Source organism: Gymnoscopelus braueri (assembly GCF_963280865.1).
Source record: "Gymnoscopelus braueri genome assembly, chromosome: 11".
Classification (NCBI taxonomy): Eukaryota; Metazoa; Chordata; class Actinopteri; order Myctophiformes; family Myctophidae; genus Gymnoscopelus; species Gymnoscopelus braueri.
Genome location: NC_137613.1, coordinates 50,173,158 through 50,197,306, shown reverse-complemented (window position 1 = coordinate 50,197,306; position 24,149 = coordinate 50,173,158). Strand labels below are relative to the sequence as shown.

The following is a 24,149-nucleotide window of genomic DNA, read 5'->3' as shown; positions in this document are numbered from 1 at the left end:
CCACTGCATTTCAAAGACAGATATTGTACTTTAGACACCACTACATTTCTAGGAAGAAATGACATGAATTAACGACTTAAGCTCTATTTCAAATATAGTGAAAATAGCAGATCTACAAGCTCACAACCCGTCACAATGCGACACATTGTGAGATTGTAGATCTGTTTGTATCACTATTATTTAACTTGTTTGACAATTTCTGGAGAAAAATAATAATATATACTTTCGTATACTTAAATATTTTTAAAAGGTAGGCGCTCCAGTACTTTAACTGAAGGTCAAATTGACAGAGCAACCTTCACTTGTAGTTGAGTAATATTTGACCATGAGTATCTATACTTTGACTCAAGTAACTGGGGTTGAGTACTTTGCCCACCACTGACACACTACATTCTAAGATGAAGAATCACCAATCAGTTTCATTCTGGAAAGTTTATTTTTATTTGCACATCAAAGTGAGTAAAATTCAAGCAGTTCACATACAGATATTTGCACATTAATTACAACTGCTGATTCATTTTCAAGAATAACATTTTCCTTCTTCTATAATTGATAGCATGCAGCTACATAAAATATTCAAACCGATCATTTATACCAGAATCATTACATTCCTAATTCTAATAATCCTAATTGAATACAATTGGTATCCTGACCTGAAAATGCATTTTCTGTTTAATAAAGGGCTGGAGAGACATGGAGACTCCTGAACAAACAATGAGCACTATCAGAACATAGAGCAATTTAACAATTGGTTTAACAAAAATATATAACTTGCCCTACCTTTTAAAGGTGCAATAAGTAATTTTCTTAGGTTAAAAATAAGTGTAAATAGCTTATTGCTGTAGAGTGTTTGTTCAGTTACAGGGGTCTCCCCATCTCTACAGCTCTCCAGTAAACAGAAAATGCATTTTCAGTTCGTGATACCAATTTTATCCAATCAGAGACAGAAATCTGAATGTTAATAGAGCTTTATTCTTTTCACAATTTTTTTGTTTGTGTTTTAACCAAAACTTAAATGCCATAAAATAAAACAAAACATACAATCAGTCCTTGTACCAAAGTATAAATGTAGACAATTGTAGACCATTTACTATTAGTCTTTGGCTGTACTTCAGACATGTACAATTAAGATATTGTGTTTCAATACATATTAGTTATTAGATATATTACACACATGTTATGGGAACATATAGCAACAGTTGAATGATACAACAATGGAACAACAGTTAAATGGACTGATTTGGCTCCGTTGTACGGTGAAGTATGAGTCAGGCTTCATACGGCCATTAGTCTAATCTGTGTGATTGACAGGAGAGATGATAAGGGGAGCAAAGTATTTACCATTATTATTAACACATTCCATGCCAGAGTTTAATCTCATAATGTACTCACCAGTGCCAGCGTTTTATTGTTGTTTTTTAGTTTTTTTCATGTCGCCACAGACCTCGCTAAATAAGTTAAAAGTGCGCGTTCATTTGGTTCTAAACACACAGCGGATCCGTGAGAAACAACCAGCGAAAACAGTTTCCAAATCCGTGCCGCCATCTTGAAGCTACAGCCGATACACGGTAAACAGTGATCAGCGAGGAGAAAAACAACAACCAGAGAAAATCGAGTTTTAAACAGGATCCCAGACAGGAAGCGGATACGATCGAAAAAACCGGAACCCGAATAATTCCGTTTCCGACCGAAAACCGGAAACGGAAATGGATCAAAAAAATTCGGAAAGTGCACCTGGGGCACTTAACATGGGAATCGGCGGTTCGCGTAGATCTTTAGAGTTTATCAGTGAAGGTGCAGCCAGTGAAAGAGTAGAGATGAACTCTGGCCTCCACATCATAAAAGGAGACCAGACCCTCCTCATAATCCACAAACACTCCCACTTTCTGGACCTCCTCTCTAACAGGGAGGAGGACAGGAGGACTTGTAGCAGCCTTGTACTCATTTCCATTCCTCAACACTACTGTCCAGTAACCGTTGTTGGTGGTCAGTTGGACTGGATTCTCCTTCCTGTTGATGGACTCTCTGGCCACTCCTAAATCCCATTCTGTCTGTCCTTTAACCTGAACCTCATAGTAAAATCTTCCCAAGGAGAAGCTTTGTTTTCCCAAGACAGAGGCAGATGCAAAGAATATCTGGGAGATCCCTCCATACGGCTCCATGACTCACTTGTTTTCCATCCTCATTCATGATGAGTTTGTGGTGTGCCGTATCAGGGTCCAGAGTTACATCCACTGCATATTGCTGGATCCTCCTCAGCTCAGCATCACACAGCTTCTCCATCTCTTGACTGAGTGTCTTCTCCAGCTGAGCCACAGCTGTCCTCACTGTCCCCACATATGACTGATGGACATTGACCTTTGTCCAGTCCTTGGAGGTTGGAGGGTTGCTAATGGATGTGAAGTTCTGGAAGAGGCGGAGGTGGTCTTCAGTGTGTGAGAGCTGCTTCAGCTCAGAGCTTCTCTTCTCTAACTGAGTGATTTCGAGTTGCATATCTTTAATGAAGCCTTCAGCCTGTTTCTCTGTTGTTTTCTGCTTCTCTTCAATCACATCAATGAGCTCAGCCTGGCTTCTCTCAATACAGCTCGCAAGAGTAGTGAACACCTGCACACTGTCAGCTATCTCTCTATCTGCATCTTTCTTGCTGAGCTCCACTGAGCGTTTGACTTTCCAAATCTTCAGTCGTCTCCCATGGATCATCTTCTGAACTTCAGCCTCTGTCTTTCCCAGCTCAGCCCTCTTTCTTTCATATTCTTCTTTCAAGGACACAATTTGATGTGACTTGTGATCTAACTGAGTGCAAAACTGACAAACACACACGTGGTCAGTCTTACAGAACAGCTCCAGAGGTCTGTCGTGTTTCTTACCCATGATGTCTTCCAGGTTCTTTACAGGGTTGATTAGTTTGTGTCGTTTTAACGTTGTGACTCTCAGATGAGGCTCCAGGTGAGTCTCACAGTAGGAGGCCAGACACACCAGGCAGGACTTCTGGGCCTTGAGTTTGATCTCAGTACAGATGTCACAGGACACTTCATCTGGTTTAGCAGCTTCTTGACTTGAGTTGGCCGTTTCTTTCAGCTGCTTTGACTCCCTGAACTGATCAGCCATCTCTGCAAGAACTTTATTAACAAAGACTTCTGGTCTCCCATAGAAGGTTTTGTTACACAATGGACACTTAGACACATCAGTACTGTCCCAGTGTTGTGTGATACAGGTTTTGCAGTAGTTGTGTCCACATGGAGTGGTGATTGGATCAGTGAACACATCCAGACAGATAGAACACAGGAACAGCTCTTCAGAACGGAGACTGCTGGCAGACGCCATTTCTACACAAGGAGAATATGAAAAACACACACACAAACAAACAAACAAACAAACAAACAAACAAACAAACAAACAAATACCAAAAACCTTAAATTATAAAATATAGTACAGTATATACAATGCATATAGTGTATTAAGAAACATAATGGACACACACGTAGACTCTACCTCACTGAAATACATAATTCAAACAAATAGAACAACTGTGGAATTTCACAAAGTTTTGTCATGTTGTGTAGCCTACTGAAAATTGTCCTGTACTCACCTGTCTGTCCTTAAGTCTTCTCTATGATAAAATCCTGTTGATCCGAGAGGTTCATATAGAGAATAATGATATCAGCTTTTAATTGTGGTTCTGATTAATCATTAAGATGCCAGTCAACTTTGATTCACAAGTTGTAAAAGTTAACCCTTCGCTGGACTCTTTCATGCTGTGAGCAGCTTGACAAATACAGAATACAATGTTTAATTCATACCATATTTATATTCATATTCTATTATTACATATTTTTTATAAGGTGAATACAATATTGTCCGAGAACAGTTGTTAAACTATAGCTTGTTTTCCTCTGTTGTCATACTTGCGTGCCACTTAAAACATTGCGTTTGTTATTTTATTATCATCAACCATGTTCTCGATCAAAGTCCTTAAGATATTGTTTTATAGCACATTTGCACGGGAGGCTGTCATGTACTGTGAAGTTTGACCTGAAGTAGATGTGTCTTCACAAAACGATTCAAGCTCCTATTTCCTCCTGTGTTTTCAGTGATATAAGATCTCCGTCGAGCAAGTTCATGTTGTTTGTCAAAAGGAGAGCTTGGGAACAGTGGAGTGTTCCATACCAACCACTTTCCTGCATGTCAGTATAATGTTCAAAAATTATCAAAACATTTCAAATATTTTCTATATTTCTATATATCATAAATAGTGAAAACATCAGATCTACAAGCTCACAAAGATGCATTGTGAGCTTGTGGATCTGCTATTTTCACTGTTTATCACAAGACAAAGTATATAGGACATTAGTTGTTAATATAAAGTGTTAACACCAATACTACACCTGTGTGAACCTGGTATCAAAGACTGCACCGCTTTACTGACCTCTTAATACACACTGGTTCTCAACGTGAGGTCTGGGGGCCACAAGGGGTCCAAATGGACCCTCAGTTCTATAACTCTGAGAGTGTACAATTGGAACCAAAAGGACCGTCCATTCGGTTCCATTAAAGAGAGAGTTAAATTAACACTGAGCATTTTACAGTGTAGATTGTGGTCCCAGATGATAAAAAAAAATAGTATAAAATGGGGAGTCATGGTCTAATTATTAGGTCTGATTAGGTCTAATAATCATGGTCTAATTATTAGACCATGACTATATCTCACCCTTTTCAATTTCAAGGATTCCAGTTTGATATGTATTAGACTCTAATATCAAACTGGGGGTCCTTGAAATGGAAAAGGGTGAGAATCACTGAACCAAACTAAACTGGGCCACCAATCTACACTGTAAAATCATCAGTGTTCATTTAACTCTGAGAGAGTAACTTTTTTACATTCTCAGAGCTACAGACCCATAAGGGTCAATTTGGTCCCATGGTGGTCCCCAAACCAGATGTTGAGAACCAGTGAACTACTAGACCATGGCGTCATAGTGAACAAATGAAGCAGTTTAGCCCACTTGTAATAAACAGTGATATGATGCACAAGATGCAGTGGTGTAGAGCTCTTCACGGGGCCCCCGATTCCGAAAATACCCGACAAGACCCGAGACCCGTACGTACAGTAAGGGTCTGATCCGTGTTCAGTGGTGCAAAGTAACGAAGTACAATTACTCAAGTGCTGTACTTAAGTACAATTGTGAGGTACTTTTACTTTACTGGAGTATTTCCTCAATTGTCTATACTTTTACTTCTACTCCACTACATCTCAGAGGCAAATATTGTACTTTTACTCCACTACAATTATTTGAAAACTTTAGTTACTAGTTACTTTGCAGATATAAATTATTATGTTATAAAACATACATTAACCACTTTAGCCGTATTTTAAACCTAGGCTCCGACACGTTGTGAGCTTGTAGAGCTGCTATTTTCAAATATTTTAGTACTTTTGGTACTTTAAGTACATTTTGATACCAATACTTTTGTACTTTTACTCAAGTAAATTTGTATATTAGTAGCTCAATGACTAGTATTAAAATTCTATTGTCTTATTTTTTCCTCAAAAATGTGTATCCCGCGATTTTGTAGCCCTTATTTTTCACCCGGTGCCAATTTTCTAAGTGATCCTGGGCGCTACCCTCACCAGCCTAGGGAGGCCAGGGCCAAGCTCATGCCTCCTTCAATGCATGAGAGCCAACTGACCTTCTTGTCACCTGACAGGGGGGAGTTTCCCTGGTTGGACGTAGCGCGTGGAAGGAACACGTTATTCCAACCAGTTCCCTTCTCCTTCATCAGGCGCCCCGGCTGTCATGGGGGAGGCAGTATAGCGACCAGGATTACTCCATGTTTTTGTGAGGGTATTAACTACCCTGAAAGACACGGGGAGAACATGCAAACTCCACACAGAGTAGGCCCTTTCCCCAACCTCACCTAGGGTATGGGCGCTGATGATGCGGAGGAGAAGACACGCCCCGAGCGCCCACAGCGTCCCCGGCGGGAATCGAACCCAGTACCTTCTAGCTGTGAGGCGACAGCACTACCGACTGCACCACCGTATAGAAAAGACAATTCTATTGACTTTTTTATGTCCAATGTATTTGTATTTAAGTTCATAAAGTTCAAATCTAAATGCATTGAAGACGCGACGCAGTGTGAGTTTGTAGATCGGCAATTAGTACAGTACTTGAGCAAATGTACTTAGTTACTTAACTTACTTTACACTACTGATGCGCACCGTACTGCAAGGCAAGCCAGGCTGATTTGAAAACACCGGCGTACGATCATGGATTCCTCTGACACCGTCGTCCTCAATGAACAAGGTGAAAGCAAAGCTTTTGTCGTATCTGGACCATAAGGGAACCGGCAGAAATAAGGTCCATATCCAGGGGCGGGGAATAAACAGTCAGCGCTCAGAGACCGGAGTTTTCCTTTCTTAACAATTCAATTTATTGTCATAGTTCTTTAGCAATCCATACATTCGAGTCAAATCAACATATAGCGCATCTTAGTCCACAGAATCTGCTTTATCCTGCTGAACGTGGCATCTGCATGTGTTCAGAATCACAGAGTCCCATTTCTCACAAAAACAGGTCCTTATATCAAAGCACTTACACATAAGAATGAGCTCTGTCAAAACAATAGACTTGGGCCGCTTTCTTCTTACAGGACAATGAATCAACGATCTGCCTCCTTCACTCTAACACATGAAATCTTTCTTTATCCCTATCTATAAAACCGTACTTTCCCATATGCTCACATTATAACATTATTATACAACATTTTATTAGCTTCGAAATAAGTCTAAACATTAACATGTCCGCCGTTGTATGAATGATCTTTATAGTTAAAGTTACTTAAAAGAAAGGCGCTCTTCTGCAGCTGTTGGAACTCAGCCCCTCCCCTCTGTCAAAGCTGTAAAAAAAAAAAAAAAAAACAGAAGTCGGCTAGACGAGATTGAAATCTCGAGATTTCAATCTCGTCTAGCGAGACTTAGGTTTTTTTTTTTTTTTTTTTTTTTTGGTTGCATAGTGCTCTGTCACGTCAGATCTCACAAAAAAAAGAAAATAAAAAGCTATTCAAAGGCCTATCCGCGCACGTTTTAAGCTGTGGCGGAAGGGGTCGCGCAAATTTATCCTAATATCATTACAAATCATCTAAGTATATTTAGCTTGCTGCTTAGCAGAAATGGAAATTAAAAAGTCAAATGTAAAATATAAAATATATTTTCTTGAACGAAAGTGCCAGTTTCCTCTCTTGGATTTCGGGAGTTGTAGTTCCAGACTCTATATAGCATTCAGAGTTTGTGGAATAGTTGTCTGGCTACGCAAGACTACTCTCAGCGGAACCACTGAAGGCTTTTTTGAGGCATGGAGACCTTTCATTGAATATTTTAATAATCAGACCTCTCCAGAATAGAATGCTCTGTGGGCGGCAAGTGTAGAGGACATTGGATTTTAGTGTCTCTCCCATGGGTGTATGACACAATGACAATGGCTGTGACCCATGACCCTGCTTGTACTTTTTTACAAGCAGGGTCTTAATTTGTTAGTACTTATTTTCTGTTACGTCGTTGTCTTGTTTTGTTGTTTTGCTTATTTGTTTTTTTTTCTGGGGGGGATTGCATGTTGTCTTTTGGTTTGTCTTGTGATGTAGAAAAGAAAAAGAAAATGGGGGTGACTTTACATGCAATGACTTTTGACATATGCTATTTAATTATCCCCAATAAAAAAGTGTTATTAAAAAATAAAATAAATAAATAAATATGTCAATGCATTGATATTAAAAATAAAATTTACTTTGTAATTTGTACTTTTAAAAACTTGTATTTTGAATACTTAAGTATTTTTTTAAAGCAAGTACTCCAGTGCAAATTTGACTGAGCAACTTTCACTTAGTTCAGCAATATTTGACTAGGAATATCTGTATACTATTTTGGACTACTTTGTCCACCACTGACAAGATGAATACATTGACTATACAGTACCAAAAAAAAGTGTACTTCTTCAAAGTGTAATTTATTTTATATTTTGTTCTCCAAAGCGAGTAAAATACAAGGAGTTCACACAAAGACATTTGCACATTAATTACAAAATTAATTTCTTTCTGATTCTATAATTCATAACATGCAGCTAAATACAAGAGCCAATCATTACCATCAGAATCATTATATTCCTATGGTCAATGAACTGTTCTATAGTAATTGCATTACAGTATGACACAATGACAATAAAATATTGTAATTCCTGATAATGATTCCTGCACATTAATACATGAAAATGAGACTAAACCTAGAGGTGTTAAAAATAATTGTTACATAGCTCTATATTCTGATAATAAGTAATCATTGATGTAGAGCAGGGGTCATCACCATGCCAGCTTGTGATGGACATTTTCATCGATATTTTATTTTTGCCACAGACATACAAAATAAGTGATCAATAATGTTTTTTATCAGAAATACATAATTAACTCCTAATGTGTCTGCCATATTGTCTATGCCAATGTGCTACACATTTGACAATGCATTACAATTACAAAGTATATCCGCATTAACCACTGAGCCACAAATAAATATAAGCCATTGTTTTAAAAGCCAATCTACAAGGTTACAACACATTACATCATGACATGTTGAGAGATTGTAGATCTGTTATTTTCGAAACATTTTAGAAATGTTTCTAATTATTTATTAATTTACTTGGCCTATAATGATATGCCCAAAATGGGGATGCCAGGGTTAAAGAGGTTAGCCTACAAACCTTAAGACTGCCAGGAGGCTAAGACAGGCTTAAATGTGGCATGATGGAAGTCTATTCCATATTTGGGATTTCAATATCAGTACAGTGCTTCCATCGCACATTACATGAGCAAAAGGGCCATTTAGGTGCAGAGTTGAGTGGGTGCATGTCATATGGTTATTATAAAGATTGCTGGCTTTTCAGAGGACAGTGTCACTTGAGGTCAGGAGGAGATCAAGTTGTACCAGTTCTACCTTACCATCCATTTCTTTGGGGATTGGTATGGTAGATAGTTGTGGTTTCTTTCCATTACAGTGATATCTTGATGAGAAATCTTCTATCATGATGAGAAAGTCTTAGACCTTGCACAATTGTGATGTAAGATATGTGGAACAATGGAAAAAGAAAGGTCAGAGTCAAAAGCATCATGCACCTGTATGTACAGTACATGATGGGTGATTAGATAATGATAAAGGGCATGACAGGATTTAAAGGAATGCAGTCACAACTACTTTCATGTAAGGGCTCCTAACTTTAATCAGAGGTAAGCAAATTTATAAGCTGGAGGTCTTATAGTGATTGTGGACCACAGGCTGTGGCTCAAGGGTTTCCACGGATTATGATTGCGGAGTGTTATTATAGTTATATATTGTTATTGTATTTTTGTTGTATTGTTACACTTACGGTGAAAATCTTTTTCAACAAGCTTCACTTGTCCAGTTCTGACCTCCTTTGCTTTTGTAGCAAATGGATCCGTCTGAACAGATCTGTTTTTGATCTTTTCCTACAGTTTGTCTGACCACACCACATATGGATCCAATTGTCTTTAAAAATAAAAGGTTTCTCCAACAAAGGATTAAACACACATTTTGCTATTTTCAGGGAATTAAGGTAGCTATCATCAAACATTATTTCTAGCTGTCTTGTCCTCACCTGATGCAATCATGTCCATGTACAATACCACAAATCCCCTGCAACATTAATGAGCATGCCATTCCGACACTTTACGAGTCAGCAAAATCATTGAAATACATTTGAATTCAAAGATTAGATTGTGAATATTCAGTATTCAGTTTTTACATGATCATGAAAAAAAAGTTAAAGACTATATTTTTTCAAAAGAAATAAACAAAAATAAAATGGGCCATGGACATAGACAAGTCTTGCCACGGATACGTTTGTCCATGTACGGACATGTTGATGACCCCTGACATAGAGTGTTTGTTCACTAACTGTGCCTCCAGCGCTTTAGTAAACAGAAAATAAATGTTCAGGTCAGGATACCAATTTCAACCAATCAGGAGTCAGAACAGGATAACCAAGTGAAATTGGAAGTAATGACACAAAGTGAGCAGAGAAATTTGGAACTGGAAGGCTATACAATAGACACACACGGAGATAGACGGGAACGGCCAGGAACGCCCCATTCGATTTTAGCTTGGGGGAAAACAGAACGATCTGCCTCATAGAGTTACATCATACACGGTCGTTTGGATCACTTTCAGAGCTATTTTATGGACGATAGAAACATTGACAGCCAAGAAAAATCCATCAGAAGGACAGCTGGAACACAATCGTCTACTCGCCCTCGGAAAGTTGACATATTATTAAGATATAGGAGACTAAAAAGACCAAACATTGCCAATCTATGAGCTCACAGCGCGTCGGAACGCGACGCGTTGTAACTGTGAGCTAGATTGGCAATTTTTGGTTTATGTTCCCCCCAGAATACGTAAGCTGGGGTTCAGGTGGTTTATCAGATTATCCTTATATCTTATTGCATGAGTCAAGTTTCAGCACAAGCACCACTGAGATCGGAGATCTGTTTCTCTCTCTCCATCTCCGTCTGAATGCCAAAACACTTGCCCCAAAACACAGTCGCCCCGGGAAAACCCGACGGGATTCACCTGGTATTCCTAAACGTAACCTCAGTAAAACTATGCCTAAACCCAACCTTATTCCTAAACGTAACCTCAGTAAAACGGTGCCAAAACATAAACTTATTCCTAAACTGAACCTCAGTAAAGATATACCTAACCCTAAACTTATTTCAAACCTTATCCTCTGTAAAACAAATACAAGAATACAAGAACCGCTGGTCGGTGAAAAAAATGGGGGCGAGCGTGTTTTGGGGCGAGTCTTCAGGTTACCTCCCGTCTCCCTCCGTGTTGCAAAACATGTTTACATAACATGACACTATTACAAGATATGGGGGCGAGCGTGTTTTGGGGCTAGTCTTCAGGTTACCTCCCGTCTCCCTCCGTGTTGCAAAACATGTTTACATGACACTATTACAAGATATGATCAATTAAACTTACCATAATATCAAAACTCAACAGCCATTAAGTCATCAATAATGTTTATAGTGAATTTGAAGTACAGTTTAGAGACTGTTTTGTGAACGGCACGTACCGACGTCATTATCATTTGGCGAAGTGCACTGTGCGCCATTTAATATCATGCAGGATTTACACACTGCTTTAGCTCCGTGTTCAGTGCCAGATTTACAATTGTTTGTAAAATAATGAAATCTGTGTGTTTGACTAGGGTTTGACTGGACTGCTGCATTACTACAATGACCATAATGCTATGGTGCACTGCGCCTCCTTGTGGGGAGGGGAGGTTGCATGTGGGTGTGATCTCCAACAACAACATACAAACAGCATGCCAGTGTTGCCATGTCTGCTTATTATAAGCGGCTTCTTTCTAAAATGTAGTTGATATTTGGGCTTGTTTCCAAATGTTTTGATTGTTGTTTAAACCAGTGGTTCTCAAACATGTTCATGTATTTTTCCACAGACCCCCATCTGAAATTATAATTTGTGCCAGGGAGCCCCTAACAAATATGTGTCAAAAATATTCCACATTTTGCACTTTTTCCCCCACAAGATTTTTTTGTAAATAGCAGATCTACAAGCTCACAATGGGTCGGGTCGCGAAGCGTTGTGAGCTTGTAGATCGGCAATTTTCAAATATATAGTATCCCATGTCTAGGTAAAGTGCTCTTGGCCTAGTTATCTTCTTTTGGGCTTGTTTTCATATACCAGGGGCCTGTTCCTCGAAAGGTGAATTAAATAAGCCTGGATTTAAGTCAAATCCAGGCTTGACAAAGTCGGGTCCGTATAGCCTGGTTTATTCGGTTCCTGGAACGCCAAGCCAGGCTGAAAAGGAGCGACTTTGTCGAGCTAGGCCTTGTCAAGCCAGGCTGTGTCGAGCCAGGATAATGAAGCCAGGCTTCACTTATTTCTATAAAAGACCATGAAAGTCGATAGCAGAATCCTTGAACTTGACCAATCATGGAGCCCAAAACCAGAGCGGCGTTCTTCTCTGTGGCTGAACAGCAGCACTGCAGCAGCTCATGGAATCTTACAAGGAAGTCAAATTTATAATAAGCAAGAAAGGAAACACGGCCGCAATAAATATAGATCCAGGGAGAAAGCGTGGAAAAGTATTGCCGACAAATTAAATGTTGTCCAAAAATATGCAATTAATTTATATACAAATCCATAAATATATAATTCAGTTAGGTTTAAACATAAGGAGTTTAAGTGAATGTTGGAATTATAATTATAAACACTTAGAATAATTTTCTAATTTCAAATTTCTAAAATCGAAGATCTACAAGGGAAAAGCTTGCCTTTTGGCGGCCGGGGGTCCACGGTCCACGGGGGTCAACGGGGGTCCGGGAGTACACCGGACCACCGTTGACCCCCAACAGAGGTCTGGGGTATACGGGGGTCCACGGGGGCGGGGGTCCATGGGGGTCCGGGGGTCCACGGGGGTCCGGAGGTCCATGGGGGTCCGGGGGTCCATGGGGGTCCGGGGGTCCGCGGGGGTCCGGAGGTCCATGGGGGTCCGGGGGTCCACGGGGGTCCGGGGGTCCACGGGGGTCCGGAGGTACACAGGGGGCTGGGGGTACACGGGGGTCCGGGGGTCCACGGGGGCGGGGGTCCACGGGGGCGGGGGTCCATGGGGGGCCGGGGACCCCCGGCCGCCATAAGACAAAAACATTTCGGGCTTGTAGATCTTTGATTTTCGCATAAGAATTGAATAAGTGTAGAAAAATTCATTGGTTTATGATTGGAGTCATTGGACTAACAGCTATTTCACAAAACTTGAAGAACAAGGCACTGGATTAATAAAGCTTGGCTGTTAGCCTGCTCCTGACCAGGCTAACTTCACAGCTAAATTGCCATGGTAACTAAGCTAGGCTTGCTTCAATTCTCTTTTGAGGAATCGGATAAGGCTAAACTTAGCCAGGGTGAACTGGCTAAACTAATCTTCAAGATAATTCACCTTTTGAGGAACCGACTCAGCTCTAATCCTGGCTAAATTAAGCCAGGATAGGTGGTAAAGCCAGGCTTTAGCTCTAATTCACCTTTTGAGGAACAGGCCCCAGGTTGCTTATTTCTCTCACAATATCTGGCAACACTGGCTGAAGAACGTGTACCTCGCACACGTTCATCTAGTTACATATATGTCCAAGGATTCGTTAGTGACGTCACTGACAAATCCTTGGTATCTTTATGCAGTTCTACTTCCGTGTCGCATAGTAGTGACATCACTGTTGAATCCTTGGTATTGTGATCCTAGCCTTTCGCGACGGTGTTTGTTTACCAGCGCCGCCACTCCACGCTGTATTTTTTTTTTTCACGCTTGCGCTTATGAAACACTAAACAGGATTATTATTTCATGTCAACATTCAAGTACAACTATCAGAAGATAACTCAGGTAAAGTAATGCCTCACTCTGCAAGGGGGGTTGCCCGCTGGCCGCAGCTAATGGGAGTGGCCGAGTGGGGAATGAAGGTTGAACAAAGTGTTACGGACACCCCTTGGGGCTGTCTTTGAAGCTGGTCTGACTGAGACGCGTCGGGACAACATGTAGTGCGGAAAGGAATGAGACCAATATCTCGTGACGTAAATAACGTCACGAAATCTTCGAAGATTACTAGATATCTAAAAACACAGATTATACACAAAAAAAAAACAGGATCTTGTTTCTTGAGTCCTAAACTGCATTAAAAGAAGATCTAGTTGCAAAATCGGCGAAATGTCCCTTTAAAGAGCTGGAGAGAACAAACTATTTTAGCAAACAATCTGAATATTAATAGAGATTTAACCTTTTCACTAAACATTTAGTTTTAACCCCAGAAAATATCACGTGCGGTATACTACCTTTAAACTTGAATGCCATCAAATGAAACATACAATCAAGTCCTTTATACCACAGTAGAAATAGACAATTGTATAGCATTTACAATATTAGTCTTTGGCTGTACTTCAGATATGTACAATTAAGTTATTGTGTTTCATTAGAAAATAGAACACATATGATATACTGCATATAACATACATATAGAAACTAGTGACTGAAAATAAACTGTAAATAAATCCCTCAATATACATATGTGTTGTTTTAAATTTAAATTAACCCTTTTCATGTAAAGCAGAGGATTATGCTTAATTATTACTCTGGAACTAACAGATCTACAAGTTAATAACACGTCACACATATGCGTTGTGGGCTTGTAGATCAGCTATTTTCACCATGTGACTCTGTCGTACGGTGAAGTATACCTGTACATCTGGCTTCATACAGACACAGTCTAATCTGTGTGATTGACAGGAGAGATGATCATAGGAGCAGAGTTTTTACCTCCATCATTAGGACACGGACTGAAGTATGGATAGATTTTCTCAGTGAAGGCGCAGCCAGTGAAAGAATAGAGATGAACTCTGGTCTCCACATCATAAAAGGAGACCAGACCCTCCTCATAGTCCACAAACACTCCTACTTTCTGGACCTCCTCTCTTACAGGGAGGAGGACACCAGGGCGAGCAGCAGCCAGGTACTCATTTCCATTCCTCAACAATATAGACCAGTAACCGTTGTTGGGGCTCAGTGGGATTGGATTCATCTTCCTGTTGATGGACTCTCTGGCCACTCCTAAATCCCACATAGTCTTCCCTTTAACCTGAACCTCAAAGTAAAATCGTCCTGAGGAAAATCTTTGTTTTCCTAAAACAGAGACAGATTGAGAGAATCTCTTTGTATTATCTGGGAGATTCTTCTTCCTGTCTCGATGGCTCACTTGTTTTCCATCCTCAGACAGGATGAGTTTGCATTGTGCTGTATCAGGGTCCAGAGTTACATCCACTGCATATGGCTGGATCCTCCTCAGCTCAGAATCACACAGCTTCTCCATCTCTTGACTGAGTGTCTTCTCCAGCTGAGCCCCAGCTGTGCTCACAGCTGTCCTCACAGTCCCCAAATATGAAGGCTGATGGACATTTACCTTTGTCCAGTCCTTGGTCCTCCACCTGGTGGGTGGAGGGGTGTTGATGGATGTGAAGTTCTGGAGGAGGTGGAGGTGGTCTTCAGTGTGTAAGAGCTGGTTCAGCTCAGAGCTTCTCTTCTCTAACTGACTGATTTCTTGTTGCAGATATTTAATGAAGCCTTCAGCCTGTTTCTCTGTTGTTTTCTGTTTCTCTTCAATCACATCAATGAGCTCAGCCTGGCTTCTCTCAATACAGCTTGCCAGAGCAGTGAAGATCTGCACACTGTCTGCTATCTCTCTGGCTGCATCTTTCTTGCTGAGCTCTTCTGAGTGTTTGAACTCCTGAATCTTCAGTTGTCTCCCATGGATCATCTGCTGAACTTCAGCCTCTGTCTTTCCCAACTCAGCCTTCTTTCCTTCATATGCTTCTTTCAGAGATACAATTTGATGCGACTTGTGGTCTAACTGAGTGCAGAGCAGACAAACACACGTGTGGTCAGTCTTACAGAACAGCTCCAGAGGTCTGTCATGTTTCTTACACATAATGTCTTCCAGGTTCTTTACAGGGTCGATTAGTTTGTGTTGTTTTAATCTTGTGACTCTCTGATGAGGCTCCAGGTGAGTCTCACAGTAGGAGATAAGACACACCAGGCAGGACTTCAGGGCCTTGAGTTTGGTGTCAGTACAGACGTCACAGGGGACTTCACCTGGTTTAGCAGGTTCTTGATTTGAGTTAGTCGATTCTTTCTGCTGCTTTGACTTCCTGAACTGATCAGCCATCTCAGCAAGAACTTTATTAACAAAGGCTCCTGGTCTCCTATAGAAGGTTTTGTTACATAATGGACACTTCATAGACACATCAGTGCTGTCCCAGTGTTGCGTGATACAGGATTTGCAGTAGTTGTGTCCACATGGAGTGGTGATTGGATCAGTGAACACATCCAGACAGATAGAACACAGGAACTGCTGTTCAGAGTGGAGACTGCTGGCAGACGCCATTTCTACACACTGAGAATATGAAAAACAAACAAAACATATACTAACAACCTTCAATTATAAAATATATTGGGGGAGAACCGGGACGGTTGTAACGCGCCATGGTTGCAACATGCACGTTTTCTCTTGATTCGTCAATGCCATCATAACGTTATCACGTCAGTATGTGACCAGTGCCGTAATGAACGTGCCCAGGAAGTAAATAGTATTTTCATCCAGGCTAGAGAGAGTTATCGCAGAAAAACTGATTTATCTCAAAGTAAGTAAAACATTTCACCTTGAGTATCTTTAGTCTACAAATCTTTCCTTTAATGTTGCTGAGCTAAAATCCACATGGTTGTCTGTATGTATCTGTTCTTCATCAGTTTACATCATTTTAACATGCTATGCACGTTAGCTCTGTTCTGTAAACAACTCCAAAGCAGTGGAGCGCAGAACGGTCCGATTGTAACACACTCTTTTTAGGTGTAATCAAGGTTCAAGGTTCAAGGTTCAAGTTTATTAATGTCCCAGAAGGACAATTAGGTTCACAGCCAGAGTAGTGGTTTAAAACATACAGACAGTACAGGACAACAGCAGACATGAAACACCATAGCATAAAAACATAGGTCTGGGCGCGTCTAGTGCAAGAGATAAAATAGGAATTATAAAGTGCCGTCATAAAGTGCTTGTTTCATCATCATCATCATCATCATCATCATCATCATCATCACAGTAAAGTGCAAGAGATAAGATAAAATAAAGGGCTACATTCAGAAATATAAGGTGCCTGCATAAAGTGCTTGTTTCATCATCACCATCACCATCAGTAACATTATCCTCTATCGGTCCCTGGCAACATTGATTGCCCGAATTGAGGCAGGAACAAATGAGTGCTTGTATCTATTGTTTTTGACACCAGGGGCACTCAGACGACGGCCAGATGGCAACAGCCTATACTCTGGCTCGAGTGGGTGTGCACTATCTTGTCGAATGGACCTGGTCTTCAAGAGCAGTTGTCTGCTATAGAAGGGGTCGAGGCTCTCCAGTTGGATGCCAGTGATTTTGGAGGCAGTTTTCACTATCCTTCCTAAAGAATTTTTATCCTTAATGGCGAGGTTACCATACCAACAGATGATAGAGAATGTATTTTCCCATGGAATTCCCTCAAACTGCCATCCAGTAATATTTAATAAATTCCTTATGTATGATACATTATCTTATCACATCTTTGGTATGAAAACAATGTGAAACAGTTGCTCAGCTTGAATTAAATATAATTGCTTTAAGCTGAAAACGATTTGTTTAATGGTGTTTTTTAGCAGTGTTACATTAGTAACTCATGCTGTTACAATGCATTCAATTCTCATATGCGCTTAAAATGTAACATCGGAACAGCGTCCACTTTAGGTTTAATAACTCACGACCTGTTTTATCAATTGAAAAATTTCAAGTTTTTTATGATAGCGGACATGTGTAGGATTTGCTTGAAAATATTACATGTAGGTAAAAAGATCGCTGAGTAAAAGAGTGAAAAGTGAACAACGTTACAACCGTAGCAGTTCTCCAATATATACAACACATATAGTGTATTGAAAAACGTAATGGAGACACGTGAAATGTGAAATACTTAATTCAAACACATAGAACAACTGTGGAATGTCAGGCATTTTTGTCGTGTTGTTTACTGAAAATCATATCTATCCTTAGCTCCATAAAGAACCTCTCACTCCGCTATACAGCTCCGAGATGAGGTTCTATGTGGTTACCTTCCAGAATCGGGTCTTCCAGAAACGTCCGCCAAGGCTCCGCTGTTTACCCTTTTGTATATGTTGTATCCCAAAACTAATGGTAGATTATAAGCCGCACGGATGTTTAAAGTTTGGAACGGAGCATAACATTTTAGGAACGGAGCGAAACTACCCCTCAAAAAGTTTATCTAGTAAATGTTTTTCCATTTTAGTGCACTCTTCTTCGCTTTGTTTACATTAACCGGAAGTGTCAGTCACACCGGCAGCCGTGCTGCCACCCGTGGTCAGATGTTGAATTGCACCCTCTTTATATAAAACAATCAAGTGGACAATGCAATTCAACATTCGACCAGCGGCAGCGGTAAACCTTCCTGTCCGACTGCAACTTCCTGAATATTCTGATAACATGGCAATGGTGGTCAGAGGCAGATTAAATAAGCGATTTAAACGGGTAGTTTCGCTCCGTTCCTAAAATGTTATGCTCCGTTCCAAACTTTAAACATCCGTGCGGCTTGGAATCTACCATTAGTTTTGGGATACAACATATACAAAAGCGTAAACAGCGGAGACTTGGCGGACGTTCACCCGATTCTGGAAGGTAACCACATAGAACCTCATCTCGGAGCTGTATAGCGGAGTGAGAGGTTCTTTATGGAGCTAATCTATCCTGTACTCACCTGTCTGTCCTTATGTCTTCTCTGTCAATGATACAATCCTGTTGATGTGAGGTTCATGTAGAGAATATGATCTGAGCGTAACACGGATGTGTTCTGCTCCTGCTTCTGATATCATCACTGCCATTCAGCATTCCTTCATACCTTGTAAAAGTTAACCCTTCGATGGACACTTACATGCTGTGAGCAAGTTGACAATTGTAGATTGCAGGAGGTTAATGCATTGTGGCAGTTTTTTCTTCCAAAACGGGATCCTCCCACGTACTTTGGAAGCCAATAGACAGTAGCCAATCGGAATGGAGTATGAACAAATCTGACCAATACATCTTGATCACATGATTCCAGAGATAATGTGTGTGTGTGTGTGTGTGTGTGTGTGTGTGTGTGTGTGTGTGTGTGTGCGTGCGTGCGTGCGTGTGTGCGTGCGTGTGTGTGTGTGTGTGTGTGTGGGGGGGGGGGGGGGGGGGGGGTTCCTTGGGCCCGAGATTAGCAGACACACAGGCACAGACGTGGACAGGGGCGGATATTGTAAAATATAACTTTATATCATTTTAATGTTTCACACGCCAGGAAGAAGGAAGGTCCTACGCACACCTGATCAACTCAGAGACGGGTGCGTAGGCAGGGATCAGACATCAGAATACAATAAAATAAAATTAAAAATGCCCGAACGCCAAAACTGAATGCCAAAACGTTGCCTAAAAAAAGTTGTCCTTATTGTGTAGACGGTATGTTTCACACGCTAGATTTTTTTTTTAAATCCTGAATTGTTAATGCATTCAAACCTGTGGCAATATTTGAAATCAGGGGTCAACACATTTTCATCAATATATATTTTTTTGCCACAGACACAAAATAAGTGGTCAATAATATCACCAGAAATACCTAACCCTAATGTTTAGTAGTGGACTCCTAATGTGCCATAGTGTTTATGCCCGAAAATGATAAAATGATAATATCTCTGCATAAACCACTGAGCCACTTAACCACAGACAAATCTAAATTATTTTGAAAAAAGCCAATCTTCAAACACAATGCACCACACCATGTTGTGAGCTTGTTTCTTTTTTCATTTTTTTTCTTCCTAAAATTGGGACTGCAGGGTTAAAGTGGCTAGCTATTATGAAGAAAACCTGGAGAATGTGAAGTCATCCACTACTGGCAGGTGGCAATAAATGCAGCGTGGTCCAAGTCTGTTCCCTGTTTGGGATTTCTATAATTGGGTCTTATCAGTACTTCCATCACACGTTGAAGGAGATCAAGTTCTACCTGCTAAACTAGATGTTTTGTTTGTCAAGGTAGCTTATAGTTGTTTCCATTAAAGTGAACAAGTATTCTTGATCTTGATGAGGACGTCTTAGACCATGCGTAGCGATGGAAAAATACATGTGAGTCAAAACAGATGTGTAGATGATGAGTGATTAATGAAGGGCATGCAGGATTTAAAAGAATGCAGTGACACAACTAGCTTGATGCAAGGGCTCCTAACTATGATCAGAGGTGAGCAAACTTTTAGGTTGGATAGGAGGTCTGGTGGTGATTTCGGACCCCCAGGCTGGAGGGTTGCAGACCCCCAGGTTTCTATGGACTATGGTTGTGGAGTGCATTATTATTGTTATTATTGGACACCGCTGATGAAAATCACCTAAACTTGTCCTTCTTTGCCTTGGTAGCAAACAGCTCCTTCTCAGCAGATGACATCTGTTTTTGATTTTTCTTCCTGCACCATTTTTCACTGTAGTCACTCGCATACTGTTGACTTTAATTGTTTCATTGCCTGATGACACCTCAAACACTCCATTAATCCATTGTCTTGAAAAAAAAAAGGTTTGAATCCATGTTTAGACATTTTCTGTGAATGAAGGCAGCTATTAGTAAATGTTACTTTTAGCTAACTTGTTGTCACCTGATTCAATCATGTACGGTACAGGTACCACACTGGCGCTCAGGTGGCGCAGTACTAAAGTGCCTGCCCACTGTGGTGCATCCAGCTCTGTCCAGCGTCTACACGAACACAATTGGCCTGTGTTCTGGGGAGGGAAGCCGGGCGGGGAGAGTGATATATCACTGCACGTAATCCAACAGGCTGCGGGTGGCACCTGTCAGCAGGGAGTGTTGAGTGGGAGGAGTAGGACGAAGGCTCTACATCCTCCCTCACTGGCACGTGAGTCAGTAAGATACAACTGCAGTGACAACACACACAAACATGTGTGAAAAAGGGGTGAAAAGCCAAAAGAAATAAGAAAATGTACAGGTAGCACATTGCACAATACCACACATCTCCTGCAACATATTAATGAGCATGTCATCCAGACACTTTACAAGTCAACAGAGTCATTCAAATTCATGTGAATATTTAGGATAGATGTTTTTACACGTTGATGACCCCTAGTTGAAATGATTGCATCCAACATAAAGAAAAAAACGAAGATCATAACATTTTCAATTACAAAAGCAGAACAAGCTCACATCAAGACTCTTTGTGAGGTGGTAGTGTATTGTTTGTCATGAGTTGATTGATTTTATTTGGTGATATCACATCAAAGAGCACAATAGCACTTTCCCGACATACATCATAGCATCTCCGAGGCTGAAAACACCTGGGGGCTTATCCTCTTTAAAAAAAATAAACAGGAAAACAATATAAACTAGAAAAAGTGCTCCTCGGAGCCAGGTCAGATAGGTTATTGTGGCCTCCTGGTGGCGCTATAATAGGCCAATGTAAAAAGGGTACCATTTCTTCTTAGGTCTTGCAAGGCAATCGGACACTGCATTCATGATTTCAGGATTTTAATTTAGTTCAATTTTTTTTTTGCTAAATTGGATCTGCTGGTGGCGCTATAACAGGCCAATGTTAAAATGGTAGCACTTGTTCCTCAACATAGTGTGAATGTGCGTGCAAAGTTTGACCGCAATCGGACGCTGCATTCATGATTTGCGGCATTTTGTTCTAAACGGGCCACTCCTGCAAACTTTAGATGTGAATCTTAGCCAATCGGGATGGAATATGAAAAATTAAACAGATCCGTCTTGATCACATGACTATAGAGATCATGTGTACCGATTTGCGTGAAATTTGGATAAAATCGGAAGGAGTAATGTAAAGAAATATGTTTTACATAAGTCGGCCTCCTGGTGGCGCTATAAAGGGTAGATGTGAAAAATGCAGGGCAAAGGTTTTTCCTTGACCTCTAGGGGGGGAGTGCACATACAAAGTTTTACACAGATTGGTGCATTTATAAGTAAAAACACAAATCGGGCTGTTATAGCGCCACCATGAGGCTGATTAGAAAAATCTCAAGTGAAAATTTTCTTCGGCATAGTGGGAATTTGCATGCAAAGTTTCACGGAAATTGCATGCTGTGTTGCAAACTTTGGAAGCCATGTTTAGCCAATCAGGATGGAATATGAAAAATCTGAAAGACCGTTTTCGTTTAATGACTATAGAGATACTGTGTACCGATTTGCGTGATGTTTGGACAAAATATGTAGGAGTACTGTGAAAAAAATTGTTTTGCAAAAAGCGGCCTCCTGGTGGCGCTATAACAGGGTCATGCGATCAAGCCAACGGTGCGGGAGATTAGCTGTCCACAGACGGACGGACAGACGGGCAGACGGACGGACGGACGGACGGACGGACGGACGGACGGACGGACGGACGGACGGACGGACGGATAGGGGGTAAAACATACTCTCTCGCCATGCCTTTCGGCCTGGCGGAGAAAATAAACAACATAACAAACAAAAACACAACAATACATCAGACAGATATACATAAGAAAATAAGAAATGGGCAGTCAATGCAATTGAACCTATTTTTTACCTATAAATGACAGTGCAGTCAATGCATTTAACCTATCTTAAATAAAGTGCTATATACGTAACTACATAGTTCATAATAAAGTTCACAGTTTATCATTTAAAGTGTGTGGAATAAATAGTCTATTAAAGTGCATCATTTAGCATTTAGTAACCTTTTGGGTCACTAGCAGCAGCAGGGCAAAGGTATTGGAGCCTATATATTTTGACTAAAAGAAAAAATACCTGTGAGTCTCACCCACCAGTTTAAAGTAGTTCAACAGATACCAGATACCATATTTGTTGCCATTTTGAACGTGAGCAGCATTTTCATATGCTGTTCGCTTCTCTACTATTAGCCAGTTTAGTTTTTTAATCTGCTCCAAAAGTCCAACTCCAGTTGTGTACGTGGATGGATCTTGAGGATGACCCAAATGATTTGTTTTGAGCAGTCTGCAATACATTTTTAGCAGCTGTGAGAGGCCAGTGTACCAGGAGGTGGCATCTTTCCTAGCAAGGAATTGTATTGGTAGAGCTCGGTAACAGTGGAGTGCTCCAGGAAGGGATATACAATGACCATGAAACTGTATTTCACCCCTTAACAATCTGATGGCCAGTGGTGTAAAGTAACTAAGTACATTTGCTCAAGTCCTATTACATTTTTTGGTATTTGTTTTACTTTACTACTTTACTACTATTAAATACTGGATTATTTCCAGTTTTCAGTACTTTTACTTCTTCTCCACTACATCTCAGGCGCAAATATTGTACTTTTTACTCCACTACAATTATTTGAACACTTTAGTTAGTGTGGTTGCCCGAATAGGGCAACCAGACTATAGTAATAGATGAACTTTATTTATTATAGATAAACTTTATTTTGGAATGGATCTCCTCCCATGGCGTCGGCGCAACCACACTTTGCAATTTCCCAGAATTGCGACGCGTCTATACCTAGTTACTTTGTAGATTTTGATTACTATTACAAAACATACATTAACCACTTCAACCCTATATACATTTCGGCCATTTGAAAATAGACGAACTCACAATGCATCACGATGCGACACATTATGAGCTTGTAGATCTGCTATTTTCAAAAGATCCTGTATACCATTATAAAAACTTGTGAAATGGGACATCATTCATAATGAGTAATTTCTACTTTTGGTACTTTAAGTACATTTTTATACCAATACTTTTGTACTTTTACTCATGTAAATTTTTAATTCCGGACTTTTACTTGTAACAGAGTATTTCTACATTGCAGTGTTGATACTTTTACTTAAATAAAACAAAACATGTACACCACCACTGGGCATATGTACAAAACGAGCCCCTCCCACAAACTTTGGACGGACGGACGGACGGACGGACGGACGGACGGACGGACACTGAGCATGACAGTGCATATTGGGGACCCAGAATCAAATGGGGGTCCCGTGGGTCTAATACAAATAGGGGGTCCTTGAAATGAAAAGGGTTGAGAATCTGAACTAAGCTGTCAAGTCCTCAGTGTTAATGTAACTCTGAGAGTGTTCATTTGCACACTCTCAGAGTTACAGAACCTTAGGGGTCCATTTGGTCCCATGACGTTGAGAACCAGTGAACTAGTTACTAGACCATGGTGTCATAGTGAACAAAATAATGGTTTCCAGTGAGGCAGTTTAACCCACATGTAACAGAGTATATTTGATGAACAAGATGCAGTGGTGGACAGTAACAAAGTACATTCACTTGAGTCCTGTTTGAGTATCTGTACTTTACTTGAGTATTTTTTATTTTTGGATACTTTTAATTCCACTGCATTTCAAAGACAGATATTGTACTTTAGACACCACTACCTTTCTAGGAAGGGGAAAAGTGCAACATGAATTAACCACTTAAGCTCTATTTCAAATATAGTGAAATTGGCAGATCTACAAGCTCACAACCCGTCACAATGCGA

At 40.4% G+C, this 24,149-nt stretch overlaps 1 protein-coding gene across 1 annotated transcript; it reads right to left on the bottom strand.

Moving 5' to 3' along the window:
- Positions 1-549: 549 nt before the first annotated feature.
- LOC308095699 (uncharacterized protein) lies at positions 550-18,551 on the bottom strand. Its single transcript, XM_080442740.1, is given in 4 exon segments — positions 550-2,112; positions 2,114-3,326; positions 14,343-16,011; positions 18,407-18,551. Coding segments are annotated over 3 exon segments (3,210 nt in total). The 5' UTR covers positions 16,003-16,011; positions 18,407-18,551; the 3' UTR covers positions 550-1,775.
- Positions 18,552-24,149: the final 5,598 nt, after the last annotated feature.